The 13,593-nt window shown below is 47.9% G+C and overlaps 2 protein-coding genes across 9 annotated transcripts in view; both read right to left on the reverse strand.

Moving 5' to 3' along the window:
* KCNIP2 (potassium voltage-gated channel interacting protein 2) overlaps positions 1-6,038 on the reverse strand; it is a 46,875-nt gene extending 40,837 nt beyond the window's left edge. Inside the window, exon 1 of one of the 5 annotated variants that reach the window (XM_074295406.1) lies at positions 5,497-6,038. In XM_074295406.1, coding sequence (XP_074151507.1) covers positions 5,497-5,569 — 73 coding nt within the window. In that variant the 5' untranslated portion in view covers positions 5,570-6,038. The remainder of the gene's footprint in view (positions 1-5,496) is intronic. The other 4 variants (XM_074295403.1, XM_074295405.1, XM_074295402.1 and 1 more) reach the window with 4 other exon arrangements.
* A 2,965-nt stretch (positions 6,039-9,003) lies between these two features.
* The window catches only part of ARMH3 (armadillo like helical domain containing 3), a 214,464-nt gene continuing 209,874 nt past the window's right edge, over positions 9,004-13,593 (reverse strand). For all 4 annotated transcript variants that reach the window (XM_074295399.1, XM_074295400.1, XM_074295397.1 and 1 more), the window contains one exon: positions 9,004-9,790. In XM_074295399.1, the coding sequence (XP_074151500.1) occupies positions 9,698-9,790 (93 nt within the window). In that variant the 3' untranslated portion in view covers positions 9,004-9,697. The remainder of the gene's footprint in view (positions 9,791-13,593) is intronic.

Raw genomic sequence — 13,593 nt, forward strand, 5'->3', positions numbered from 1 at the left:
CACACACACACACACACACACACACACACACACCCCTGAGACAGTAAGACAGAAAAGACAACTCCAAGGAATCTGGAACACACACACACAAAGACATAGGTTGTGGGAACAGTAGGACAGAAAGACAACTCCAGAAAACCTCAAACACACAGACAAGACAGACATGGACAGTACAATAGAAAGATAATTCCAGAAAACCTCAAATACACACACACACACACACACACACACACACACACACACACACACACAAGACATGGGACAGTAGGATAAGAAAGACTGTCATAGAACCTGGAACACATACAAATACATTCACACATAGACAAACACACAAATTTGGGACAATAGGAAAGACAATTTCAGGTAACATCAAACACCCACATACATACAAACTTAGACAAATACACAGAGATCTGGGACAAAAAGCAACTCCTCTCTCTCCTTCCCTCTCCAACCCCCAACCAACAAGAGAACAGAAAGACATTCACTACTAGGACAGGGCAGGAGGAGCAGGGAGTCTCTCTTCAAGGACTTAGTCCTAGGACCAAAATATTTCTATTGTCCCATTCCAAGACCCAAAAAAGAGACCAAGAGACTTTCACTTCCATGCACAGATGGGGATAAAAGCCAATCCCTTCAGGTCCAAATCCAGAACAGGAACTAGAAACCTCCCTCCAGGCAGTGATTCTGCCTTTATAGGGGGGGACAGAAAGTCTCTCCCCTTATTCTACCCCCCTAGGATACAGATGGGGACAAAGAAAGTATCTTTGCCTCAGGACCCTCTCCCCAGGACCTAGTCCTAGAACAGAGATCTCCTTCACAGGCATGGAGAACAGTCCAGAACAACAGAACCTTCCTATAACTTTTATAGAAAACTCAGACCCTCCTCTTGTCCTTGACCTCAGATTTCAGCACTGTGGACAGCAACAGTTCTGGGACAATCCCAAACTATTTCCATTCCATTCTTCAGCATTTAGAGCTCTAACTTAATTCTTATTCTCCTAGTGACCCTTTCCACCTTTGAACTTCCTATTTTACTTCTCAAAGTGTGCCCTATTGGATATAGCTAGCCCTACAACAAAAGTTAGGGATTATTGTTTCTATTTTCAGAGGAAACAAGTCTAAAGAAGGGAACCAACTAGCCTAAGATCACCCTTAAATAAGATGAGTAGGTCCTCCAACCAATATATTCAACCCACCCTTATCCTTGTATGTTATTCCATTTTTACAAGGTAGAGAGAAAGACTCTCTAATAGAATAATTAATTAGGAAAAATGATTAATGAGGTGATAATTAAGTCCTCTTTCATCTTCTCTAATTTTTCCAAGACCCAGACCAGAAAGAGTAGAAGAATGAGGTAAAAAAACAATGGGCACCTGGAACTCTGGATTCTATTTTACCTTTTTTGGCAGACGTGACACCAGCTTGTTCCTATGGGAGCTGGAAAGAGAAACTTCAAAAAAAAATCTGATGGGGTCCCAAGATCAGAAAATAGGCAGGCACAGCTCAGTCATCCCATCCCTAGCCCTCTCCACTCCAGCCCCTATTTCATATCTCATTTGTGTTTTCCTTCACAAAGTTTATGATCATAGTCATTTTCTCTCCTTAGTCAACTTTGCCTTAAACTTATTTGGATTCCCTCATCTCTAGCCTCAGAGAGAGATGCATGAACATATACAAATATAGACATAATGTATACAAATATGTACATGGCTAAATCTGCCACACAACTGCATGCATACTTATATACTTATATAGCTGAATGTGTTTTATACTACAGGGTTGTAAACACTAGTATTTACACCCTTCTTACACAAATATTTAATCAGGCATCCTATCCATTCCAGAATTGCTCTTCAGAGTGGATGGTATAGAGGAATGAGGTGAACTCTATGACCTCAAAGGTCCCTTGCTGCTCTGAAGTATATAAATCTATGTCTCTATTAATACACATGGCTGAGGTGTCATCCACATGTGTATATGTGTATATACATATATATACACATATACACAAATCTTTCATGGACATGCACACTTCTTCCCACTTTGGGGAAAACAGGAAGCACAGCCAGCAAGGAAAAACAGTGATGAGGGGAGGATGAGAGGGAAAAGGGCACAGCCACACAAGACACTAGTTCTCCCAAACAGGGATTCTCTAAACCCCAGACCCCAGGACTCTGAGAAAGGGAGAAAAAACTCCTCGTAAAAGGGCTTGGGAAAGCAGGTTCTTTGAAGCTTAGATTTTTGGTGTCAACAAATTTTAAAGCACTTTCACTGTCTTGTGAGTCTGAAAATGAGTGTGTGTGTGTGTGTGTGTGTGTGTGTGACTGTGTCAGGGTGTGTGTGAATGTATGACTGTGTGTGTCAGTGAGTGTGTGTCAGTGTGTGTGTGTGTGTGAGTGACTGTGTCAGTGTGTGTGTGAGTGTGTGACTGTCAGTGAATGTGTGTCAGTGTGTGTGACTGTGTGAGTGTGTGACTGTCAGTGAATGTGTGTGACTGTGTGTATCAGTGTGTGTGTGTGTGACTGTCAGAGTGTGTGTGTAAGTGTATGTGTGACTGTGTGTGTGTGAGAGTGTCAGTGTGTGTGTGAGTGAATGTGTGACTGTGTCAGTGTGTGTGACTGTGTGAGTGTCAGTGTGTGTGTCTGTGTCAGTGTATGTGTGTGACTGTGTGTCAGTGTGTATGTGTGAGTGTGTGTGTGTCAGTGAGTGAGAGTGTGTGTGTGAGTGTCAGTGTGTGTGACCGTGTGTGTCAGTGTGTATGTGTGTGACTGTGACTGTGTGTGACTGTGTCAGTGTGTATCAGTGTGTGTGTGTCAGTGTGTATGTGTGAGAGTGTGTGTGTGAGTGTCAGTGTGTGTGACCGTGTGTCAGTGTGTATGTGTGTGACTGTGACTGTGTGTGTGACTGTGTCAGTGTGTATCAGTGTGTGTGTGACTGTGTGTCAGTGTGTCAGTGTGAGAGTGTGTGTGTGACTCAGTGTGTGTATGTGTGTGACTGTGTGTGTCAGTGTGTGTGACTGTGTCAGTGAATGTGTGAGTGTGTGTGTGTCTGTGTCAGTGTGTGTGTGACTGTGTGTCAGTGTGTATGTGTGAGAGTGTGTGTGTGTGCGTGACTGTCAGTGTGTATGTGTGTGACTGTGTGGTTGTGTCAGTGTGTATCAGTGTGTGTGTGTATCAGCGTGTGTGTGACTCAGTGTGTATGTGTGTGACTCAGTGTGTGTATATGTGTGTGTGTGACTGTGTCAGTGAATGTGTGTGAGTGTGTGTGACTGTCAGTGTGTGTGTGACTATGTGTGTCAGTGTGTATGTGAGTGTGTGTGACTGTGTCAGTGTGTGTGTGTGTGACTATGTATCAGTGTGTATGTGACTCAGTTTGTATGTGTGTGACTCAGTGTGTATATATGTGTGTGTGTGACTGTGTCAGTGTGTATGTGAGTGTGTGTGCCATTGTGTATGTGTGTGACTGTGTCAGTGTGTATCAGTGTGTGTGATTGTGTCAGTGTGTATCAGTGTGTGTGTGAGCGTGTGTGTGACTGAGTGTGTGTGTGACTGAGTGTGTATGTGTGTGACTGAGTGTGTGTGACTGTGTGTCAGTGTGTATGTGTGTGTCAGTGTGTATGTGTGTGACTGTGTCAGTGTGTATCAGTGTGTGTGACTGTGTGTCAGTGTGTATGTGTGTGACTGTGACTGTGTGTGTGACTGTGTCAGTGTGTGTGTGACTGTGTGTCAGTGTGTATGTGTGAGTGTGTGTGTGACTCAGTGTGTGTATGTGTGTGACTGTGTGTCAGTGTGTGTGACTGTCAGTGAATGTGTGAGAGTGTGTGTGTCTGTGTCAGTGTGTGTGTGTGACTATGTGTCAGTGTGTATGTGTGAGAGTGTGTGTGAGTGTGCGTGACTGTGTCAGTGTGTATGTGTGTGACTGTGTGGTTGTGTCAGTGTGTATCAGTGTGTGTGTATGTGAGAGCGTGTGTGTGACTCAGTGTGTATGTGTGTGACTCAGTGTGTGTATGTGTGTGTGTGTGACTGTGTCAGTGTGTGTGTGTGTGTGTGACTATGTGTGTCAGTGTGTATGTGAGTGTGTGTCAGTGTGTGTGACTGTGTGTGATTGTGTCAGTGTGTATCAGTGTGTGTGTGAGCGTGTGTGTGACAGTGTGTATGTGTGTGACTGTGTCAGTGTGTATGTGAATGTGTGTGCCATTGTGTATCTGTGTCAGTGTGTATCAGTGTGTGTGATTGTGTCAGTGTGTATCAGTGTGTGTGTGAGCGTTGTGTGACTGAGTGTGTGTGACTGTGTATGTGTGTGACTGAGTGTGTGTGACTGTGTGTCAGTGTGTATGTGAGAGTGTGTGTCAGTGTGTATGTGTGTGACCGTGTGTGTCAGTGTGTGTATGTGTGAGAGTGTGTGTCAGTGTATGTGACCGTGTGTCAGTGTGTATGTGAGAGTGTGTGTCAGTGTGTGTGTGTGACTGAGTGTGTATGTATGTGACTGAGTGTGTGTGTGACCGTGTCAGTGTGTATGTGAGAGTGTGTGTGTCAGTGTGTATGTGTGTGACTGAGTGTGTATGTGTGTGACTGAGTGTGTGTGTGACCGTGTGTCAGTGTGTATGTGAGAGTGTGTGTGTCAGTGTGTATGTGTGACTGTCAGTGTGTATCAGGGTGTGTGTGAGTGTGTGTCAGTGTGTGTATGTGTGTGTGTGTCAGTGTGTATGTGTGTGGCTGAGTGTGTGTGACTGTGTGTCAGTGTGTATGTGAGAGTGTGTGTCAGTGTGTATGTGTGTGATTGTCAGTGTGTATCAGTGTGTGTGTGAGTGTGTGACCGTGTGTCAGTGTGTGTATGTGTGAGAGTGTGTGTGAGTGTGTGTGTGTGATTGCAGGGACAGGCTCTAGAGCAGGAGGACTGAGGATCACTGGGCAGGGACTGCCTGGGTCCCTTCGCTAGCCCCACACGAAGCACTCTCGGCCATGGGAGTGGAGCGGGCAGGGCGGCAGAGGCAGGACACGCACGTCCACACGCACACGCCCGTTCGCACGGTCACAGTCTCCTGACCGGTGGGCTGCGGCCGCCCAGACCGCACAGCCGGTCACACGGAGGTGCAGTTACAAAGTTTTACGGAGGCAGACACCTCGGGCTCCGGGAACAAAAGGCGGTCCCGGGCAGTCGCGTCCACCAGCCCCCTCAGACACACAAAAGCATGCTGTCACATGGGCCTGCTGTCAGTCACCGGCCGAGGGCACATGCAACCGAGTCCGGGGAAGCTCCGGGCCACCGAGCGGGCTCCGGGCCCCTCACGCTCCCCCACAAGGCACGCAGCCCTTTCACACGTGTGCTGCTCCCGCTTCCCACCCCCACTCCCGTGGGATCTACTTAAAGGGACCCAGGCCCAGCCTCGGGGCCCCGCCGGGGGAAAGGAGAGGGGGAGCTGAGGGTCCGGGGTCTGGGGGTCAGAGCTCCGAGCACCCGCGCCCGCTGCCCCCAGCGGGGCCCTGAGCTCACCCGTGAGCTGATCGTAGGAGCCGTCCAGGTCTCGGGAATCGGACAGACTCTCCTTCCGCGCCTGGCCCCGCATGGCCCCCGGCGCGACCGTTACCCCCGCTGCGCTGCCCGTCCCGGCTGGGGAAGGGGCGCGGGGGCCGGGGCGGTCCCTCAGCGCCCCCTGGCGGTGAGAGCGCGCCGACCGGTCCTGGGTCCGAGGCCCGAGGTCCCGGCGGTGGGACGCCCCCTGCTGGTTCCGCGCTCCGGCTCGCGCGCGCCCCTCGGCTGGGTCGCTGGGGCCGGAGACTCTCCGCAGTCCTGGAAGAGAGTCGGACGGCCGGGGAGAGCAGAGCCGGAGCCGGAGTCAGCCCGAGCCGCCCAGATCTTCCCGCCCCCCTCCCCGCGGCTGTCACCACCGCCTCCCTCCCTCAGCGCTGCTGGGATTGGTTTCCCCGGTCCCCCCACCTCCACAGACTGCCCGGGGGAGGGGGCAGAGGACCGCGGGGAGGTGGGAGAGCTCTAACGCCCCCGCCCCCTAAATCGGAGCCGCCGGAGCCGGGGGAAAGGGTCGCGTGCCCCGCTGGAGGCTCTCCCTCCTCGCCCTGCCCCCTCTGATGTCCCCCCTCCCCGGGAACCGCAGGTACCTCCTCCCCCCTCAGCGGAGGCGGCCCGGGCGGGGGCCGCCGGGGTCTCCTTTCTCTTCCAGGGAAGAAGGGCTCATTTTCAGCAGTTTTCTGGGCGTGTGTCTCTGCCTGCCCCCCTCTCTCCCTCTCAGTCTCTGTCTCTCTCAGGATGTCTATTTTAGTTACGTCCTCCCTCAGCCCCAGCCAATCCCGCCCCTCCCGCAGGTATGGAGGTGTGTGTGGGGGAGGGGGCCGCGAGAAGAAGGGCCAACCCCTGCCCCCGGTCAGCGCAGGGAGTGGGGCATTTTTATTCCTTTCCCCCAAGCTCTAGAAGCCCCGTCTCCTCAGCCCCCGACATACACACCGTGTTCCGGTCGCGGTGCTGGAAGGCTTGTCCCCAGCCTGACCCCGGGGAGGGATTACAGGTAGCAGGGAGGAAAGGGAGGGAGTCTCGGAGCAGTTTCTCCGAAGTTTTCAGGCGTGCGTTCTTCAAGTGCCCGTCCGACACATGCCCCAGACTCTCCTGTGGTCCAGCATCTGCAACAGCTGCCTCTGCGGAGCACTGAAACGCAACTGGGTGAGCGGACGGGGAAGGAGGGCTCCTGTTCCCGCGGGCTTCACCGAAAGGGGCACATTCTCTCGGAGGCGCTTTCCCACCCATCCTACGACTTCCTGCCCTTTCCGGTACCTTAACTCTTGGGATGTTTGACTTTCCTCGGGAAGGACCAACTACTCTGGTTTCTAGCCCCCAAAATGGAACTGGAGCCTTAGTCCGTCTGTCCGGGGCGGCCCCTGGCTTGGACACTGGGGAAATGTTCAGCAGGTCCTCGGCCTGTATAGGGGCATCTCCCTAGGGAAAGAACTAAGAAAGATTGGAATTCTTTACAGTTAAGACCTGGGTTCATTTAATCTTTTATTTAATCTTTTCAATTGGATTCAATTTCCAACCACTTGATTCAATTAGCCCTGTAGGAATTGTGCTTTGGAATCTGGGGGTGGGGTGGGGGGAAGGCCAGGCAAGGAAGGAGGGGAAAGTGGTGGCTCAGGCTCTTGTTCTTAGCTACCATGGGAACCCAGACCTGGCATCACCTCTGCTGGTGCAGTCAGCTTAGCCCTTTGGCTGCTAATGGGCCTGACTTCCAGCCCAGAGTCTCCATCACTCTCTCTCTCCTCTCCCTTCCTCCTTTCCACATGAAGGGTGTGTGTGGGGGGATAAAGAAACAACTGGGGCTATTAAGGGGAGAAATCTGTGCCCCCAAATATAAATGGAGACTCAAGAGGACTGAGTTATTGGTGAGGATGACTAAGTATAAGGGACTTTAACTACAAGGCAGGTTAAGTCCAAACTTTCCACCTCCGGAGACTGACCACCAGACCATGATATGAGCTCGTCCCCAGGGCTGATACTTTCCCCCAAATCTCATTCCAGTAATGAGGAGAGGAAAGCTGTTTTTGAAGAAAAGGAAGTAGTTCCGAGCAGGAGTTATAGAAGCAGAGATCTACCTGGGGGACTAGCTATCAGGACATCTATGAAATCTGGGCATAAGAATCAAAGAGATCAACTAGTAAAAATCAGTTTTTAATATTTATATGCAGACATTTCCATTGACTTCAGCCTGTTCTTGGAGCATCTGATTATCATTCTTGGAAACCATGAGACCCTCTTCCCTTGAACTTAAGCTAGTGACCAGACCCCTAAAAGCCTCCAGTTTTCCCTCTCTACAGGAAGAATCATCATTTCCCCTTTGATCCTATGCTGACTTGAGCATCCAAGGAAGTTACTTCCCAAAGAAGGCTGATATTCCCTTTACCTACCAAGCAGAGGTACAGCAGTTGCTTGTGCTAGGATAGTACTGTGATGTTCATGTCAGATTTGGAGGTAGAAGTCCAGATTCCTGGGCACATAAATAAGTTAGGCAGCCCAGGTCGACAGGAATGAATCTGAGAGAAACCAGTCCCCACCCCTACCTTCCAGTCTTCCAGTCACTGGGATGGGGACACAATTATTCTAAGGTCTTGGGTGGCTAGGAGTGGGGATATATGTAAAACCAAGATGAGGAGGAAAATAACTCTAGATTTCCAAATCATAACTAAGGGTCAGAGTAGCAAGGGTTGACTGTCAAAAATGGAATGTTGGTCCATTTTTCATTTGGAGAAAGGAAATTGGAAACCTCTCTTCTCTATTCCTCCTTCCCAGATAACACCAGAGAAAAGATCTAACTTATTCATTCAGCCATGTTTGCTCACAAGTAGGATGGTGAATTTTGACTAGGGGGCACTCACTGGTAGCTCCATCTTCTGTCCTAACAGATTTAGAAAGTGAGAACATACAGCTTAGTAGAAAGAAAATAGCAATATAGGACAAAAATTATCTAGGAGTATTTAACTAAATGGACTGGAGAAGAGAAAGGGACAGGGAAGTGAGATAGAAATGGTGATGTTTTAAGGTATTGGTTAAATGCCTCTGAGGACTAGGGGATTTCCATCTTCTCCCTTTTGCCCCTCCCAAATACCCAAATATTCTTGGTACAGAGCTAAGGAGGAAGGGAGCTGGGGAGTTCATACTAAGGCTTGCTAAAATTTCCCTGAGGTTGCGATTTAGATCTGGTGATGAATTATTGCCCAAAGAGTCCTTTGGCTGGTCGAAGGATTCAAGTGCTAGGCCCCTTTTAAATACTCTTTCCCTGGCAGGGTCTTTCTTTTTCTCCTGCTGTCAGATCACAACAGGAACAGATCCCTCCCCAGAGGAATTTCTCAGCCAAAGTGGATGTAAACAACAGACGGGCAGTGGGGGAGGGAGCACGTGTCAAACACATGGGTGGCATAAGGCATTACTTTAGGAGGGGGTCCTGGATAAGGTGGCTCTGGAGCAGAGGGGAAGAGAAAAAAAGAGGCACCTGAGGGATTCAGAAAACCTTTGAATGTTTATTTCACATCCACAATCTAAAGACACAGAGTTTAAAACAGATTAAAAAAAAAAATAAACTAAGTAGTGACTTTATTATGCTGCTGGGCAATAGCCTGACTAGTGGAGGAGGGAGGGATTCCAGCCCTCAATTCATGGTATAGCCCAGAAATTCAGAGGACAGACTTGAGACCCCACCTTCACTAGAGACAATCCCCAGGATGGGGAAATGGTACTGCCAAATCCCTAGGCTGGGGGATCTCAGACTCAGAATAGAAGGAAACAAGGTCCTTCCCCTCCCCAATCCAGAATGAGGAAGCCAGTTCCTCAACTATGTGCCCTTCATGCTAGAGTAGAGCCCACTGGTCTCAACCAGCCAGTGTACCTCAGCACCAAATTTCAGCCAGACCATCTCTTCATATTTGAGACTCCAACCCTAGCAGTATTCCTCTTCCTGGAGTCCCTCCCTCCCTCCCACCAAAATTACATTATTACCCTGCCTGACCCCATGTCCAAGTTCCACTGGCATCTAGGTGTCTAGAAAAAAGACAGGTGTTCCAAATCTCCCTCTAGCTTCAAATGCAGCAGAAGGAGAGGTCTCTTTCTTTCAACCCTGAACCCTCAGGGAAAGAGCTCAGCCTAGGGATTTTCCAGGGGGAAAGGACAATCAATGAGTGGCTTCCTCAACATAGTTTCAAGAGATGGTAGAGAATTCCTTTAGCAGAACCTCTTGACTTAGGGTATGGAATGCCAGATTCCTCCGAACATTGGTGCTGATGGATCGGACCTGGAGAAGGGAGACAAGAATTGAGAGAACTACAGTTACAGGGACATAACATTAGGGATACAGACTAAGGGGACAGTGATGGGGTGTGACCCTGGCAGCAGCCCCAAGTTTTCCTAGTTTTTGTGAAAATTTTCATTCTTTTTCTTTAACTGGTGAAATTACTCTCTGGAGAGAACAAATGTAAACAGCATAGTGTGATAGGAATAGCATTGGATTTGGAATCAACGTGGCAAAGTTGCCACTTTACTTTACTTCTGTGGGTCTCAATTTACTTAGCTATAAAATGAGGGGGGTTGACTAGATGATGATTTCTAAGGTTCTTTTCAGCTCTAAATCCCTATGAGATTGAAAATAGAGCACCAGCCTTGAATTCAGGAGGACCTGAGTTCAAATCTGACCTCAGACACTTAACACTTCCTAGCTGTGTGACCCTGGGCAAGTCACTTAACCCCAGCTTCAGGGGAGAGGGGGAGAGGGGAAGAGGGGGAGAGGGAGAGGGAGGGAGAGGGAGGGAGAGGGAGAGGGAGGGAGAGGGAGGGAGAGGGAGGGAGAAGGAGAGGGAGAAGGAGAGGGAGAGGGAGGGAGAGGGAGGGAGAAGGAGAGGGAGGGAGAGGGAGAAGGAGAGGGAGAGGGAGGGAGAGGGAGGGAGAAGGAGAGGGAGGGAGAGGGAGAGAGAAGGAAAGAGAGGGAGAGGGAGAGAGAGGGAGAGAGAAGGAGAGGGAGAGGGAGGGAGAGGGAGGGAGAGAGAGAGGGAGGAAGAGAGAGAGGGAGGGAGAGGGAGGAAGAGAGAGAGGGAGGGAGAGGGAGGGAGAGAGAGAGGGAGGAAGAGAGAGAGGGAGGGAGAGGGAGGAAGAGAGAGAGGGAGGGAGAGGGAGGGAGAGGGAGGGAGAGGGAGGGAGAAGGAGGGAGAGGGGGAGAGGGAGATATTGGAAATAGTTAAAATAGACCCTGGAGTTAGGAGGACATGAGAGAGGGGGAGAGGGGGAGAGGGGGAGAGAGGGAGAGAGGGAGAGAGGGAGAGAGGGAGAGAGAGAGAGAGAGAGAGAGAGAGAGAGAGAGAGAGAGAGAGAGAGAGAGAAAGGGGGGGGGGAAAGAGAGGGGGAGAGAGGGAGGGAGAGGGAGAGGGAGAGAGAGAGGGGGAGAGGGGGAGAGATATTGGAAATAGTTAAAATAGACCCAGGAGTTAGGAGGACATGAGTTAAAATCTGACCTCAGAGACTTATTAGCTATATGAGACTGGTCAAATCACTTAGCTCTGATTGAAAAAAAAAAAACAAAAACAAAAACAAAACAAAACCAGGGACAGAAAAAACATGTATATGTATACATACACACACACGTATACATACACACACACATTTGGTAGATGGGAGGGACATGGTCAGGGAATAGGTATTCTTTTTACTTTAAATCTATAGAAAGACAGATTTGCAGGAGTGATATTTAGCCAGCAAAGAGGAAAAGAGTGTCAGAAATCTCAGGTGGCATATACCCTTAATCTGGGACAGAGTCCATGAAGGCACCTGCCAACACTGGGAGAAGAAATCATTGATTAGACTTAGGCAAACTTAGCCCCAGTTCCTAAGAGGGAAAGAATATCACATCCCAGTGAGTTTGCCTTTGATTCTTGTTTGGTTGAAGGAGCCCTTAATGATGTCAAGCTGGGAGTCAGGAAAAGGCAAACAGCAGGCAACTCAAGTTCATTAGCTCCAAACTTGGGACAATCTACCTTTATCCTCCATCTGATGGTAGGGAAAACAGCTCTGGAAGAAGGGGTAGGATTTTTAAAAGCAGTCACCAAATAGACACTGGGTGTTCTACTAGTTCTTCCCTCTTCACAGCATTCACCCCTAATTCATATATCCTCCTGTAAGGGGGTTGGGGCCCAAAGTAAAAGGAACACAGCCTCACAAGAGCCAGCATTCTTGTTTCAGAGTGGACACAAATCACTATCTTCACCAAGGACTCAGAAAGCTAGGATAAGGGGAAAATAGATGAGAACTTTGAACTAAAAAAAATTTTAGAGAAAGTGAGAGATGGAACCAGTGGGGGCAGCTAGGTGGTGCAGTGGATAGAGCACCAGCCCTGAATTCAGGAGAACCCGAGTTCAAATCTGGTCTCAGACACTTAACATGTCCTAGCTGTGTGACCCTGGGCAAGTCACTTAACCCCAGCCTCAGGGAAAAAAAAAAAGAGAGAGAGAGAGAGAGAGGAGCCAGTGGTGGACGAGAAACAATAGAATCCAGGAACTTTCCCTAACTTATCTAGAAAATGCAACAAACCAAATCTTGATGGAAAAGTCCAAAAAATGTTACAATGAGTACTTAGTCCAGTCCAGCTCCCCATTGGAAGAATACTGGAGATCTTCAGGTCCAACAGTATCCAGGGAGAGGTAGTGCACTAGGACAAGAGGAGGTTTCAGACCTATTCCAAGGCAACCCTAGATCCATACTGCAATGGGTACCAGAGCCAACTGGCAGCTTTGTTGCTCACTATCTAGGATAGGAGTCAGATCTTGAGCACAGGAAGAAGAGGGGTGGGGTATGCAAAGTAATGTAGTTTTTGGTACTGAGGCCCTGGGGAATATTTTGAGAAAGATAAAAGTTCAGAAGAACAGTGGTAGTAGTGGTGTGACTCAGACCTTAGATCCAAAGCAAGGTCTCAAAGTCTAGCCTGGCCTACAGAGGAATAACTAGAGTGGGAATCCCAGATCAAAGAGGAGCCTGGGATTCTGCTACTCTGTGCTTTCCAGCTGACAAGAGGGCAGCAATCAGACTTTGTCCTGGATCAGACTACAGTTGGGAGTACTAAAAGTTTATAGGTTTCCTGCCTGTCTCTGAGATGCCAGAATAACACAATACTCAATACACCAAGAAAGTAGCAATAGATCCAACCAGACATTCCTTACAGAAGTATACAGAACCCAGCCTTAATATCATCAAATCCAAAATTATGAAGTACTCTGGAAGAATGGGTGAACATAAAAATTATGATGGCAAGGATGCTTAAGACACAAATTCAAAAGAAATATCTCCAATATTTTCTGGCTCAGAGAAAAAATACAGCTTGTACATAAACAACTGAATTCCTGAAAGAAATGAAGCAAAAGTTTAAAAAGTATTTTTATAAATGAAATGAACAAGCTTTAGGAAAAAGATTGGAAAAGAAATGAGAGGTATGGAAGATATAACTATAAAAGAAATTAAAAGCACAAGAAGCACAAAACCCTGCTCAAGCAACAAGTACCATGGAAATTTGAATGGATCAAGTAGAAGCCAATGACATTATAAGGCAAGAAATATTAAAACAAAATTGGAAGGCCGAAAAAATAGAAGAAATGTAAAGTATTTTTAGATCTCTTGGCATCAAAAAAAAAAAATTGACCTGGAAAAAAGACTGAGGAGAAAAAAATTTTAAGTTCATTGGAATTCCTAACACTATCATCAAAAAATAAAAGAGCTTAGGCATCATCATATTTCAGGAAATCATACAAGAAAATTGTTTAGATTTCCTAGAATATAGGGAGAAAGCAGAAATAGAATCAGTTGATTACCTCCTGAAAAAATCCCCAAATTAAAACTCTCCCAGAAATATCATAGCCAAACCAAGGACTTCTAGGTCAAAGGAAAATATTGTAAACAGAGAAGAAAGAAATAATACAAGTACCAAGGTCCCACAGTAAGAATCACCCAGTAGTCATCAGTATAAAGGAGCAAAGAACTTGTAAAGTGCTTTTCCAGAGGGTAAAGGATATGGGTTTTCAACCAAGAATAACTTATCCAGCAAAATTAAATATAATGTAA

Source organism: Sminthopsis crassicaudata, chromosome 2, assembly GCF_048593235.1.
Source record: "Sminthopsis crassicaudata isolate SCR6 chromosome 2, ASM4859323v1, whole genome shotgun sequence".
Lineage (NCBI taxonomy): Eukaryota > Metazoa > Chordata > Mammalia > Dasyuromorphia > Dasyuridae > Sminthopsis > Sminthopsis crassicaudata.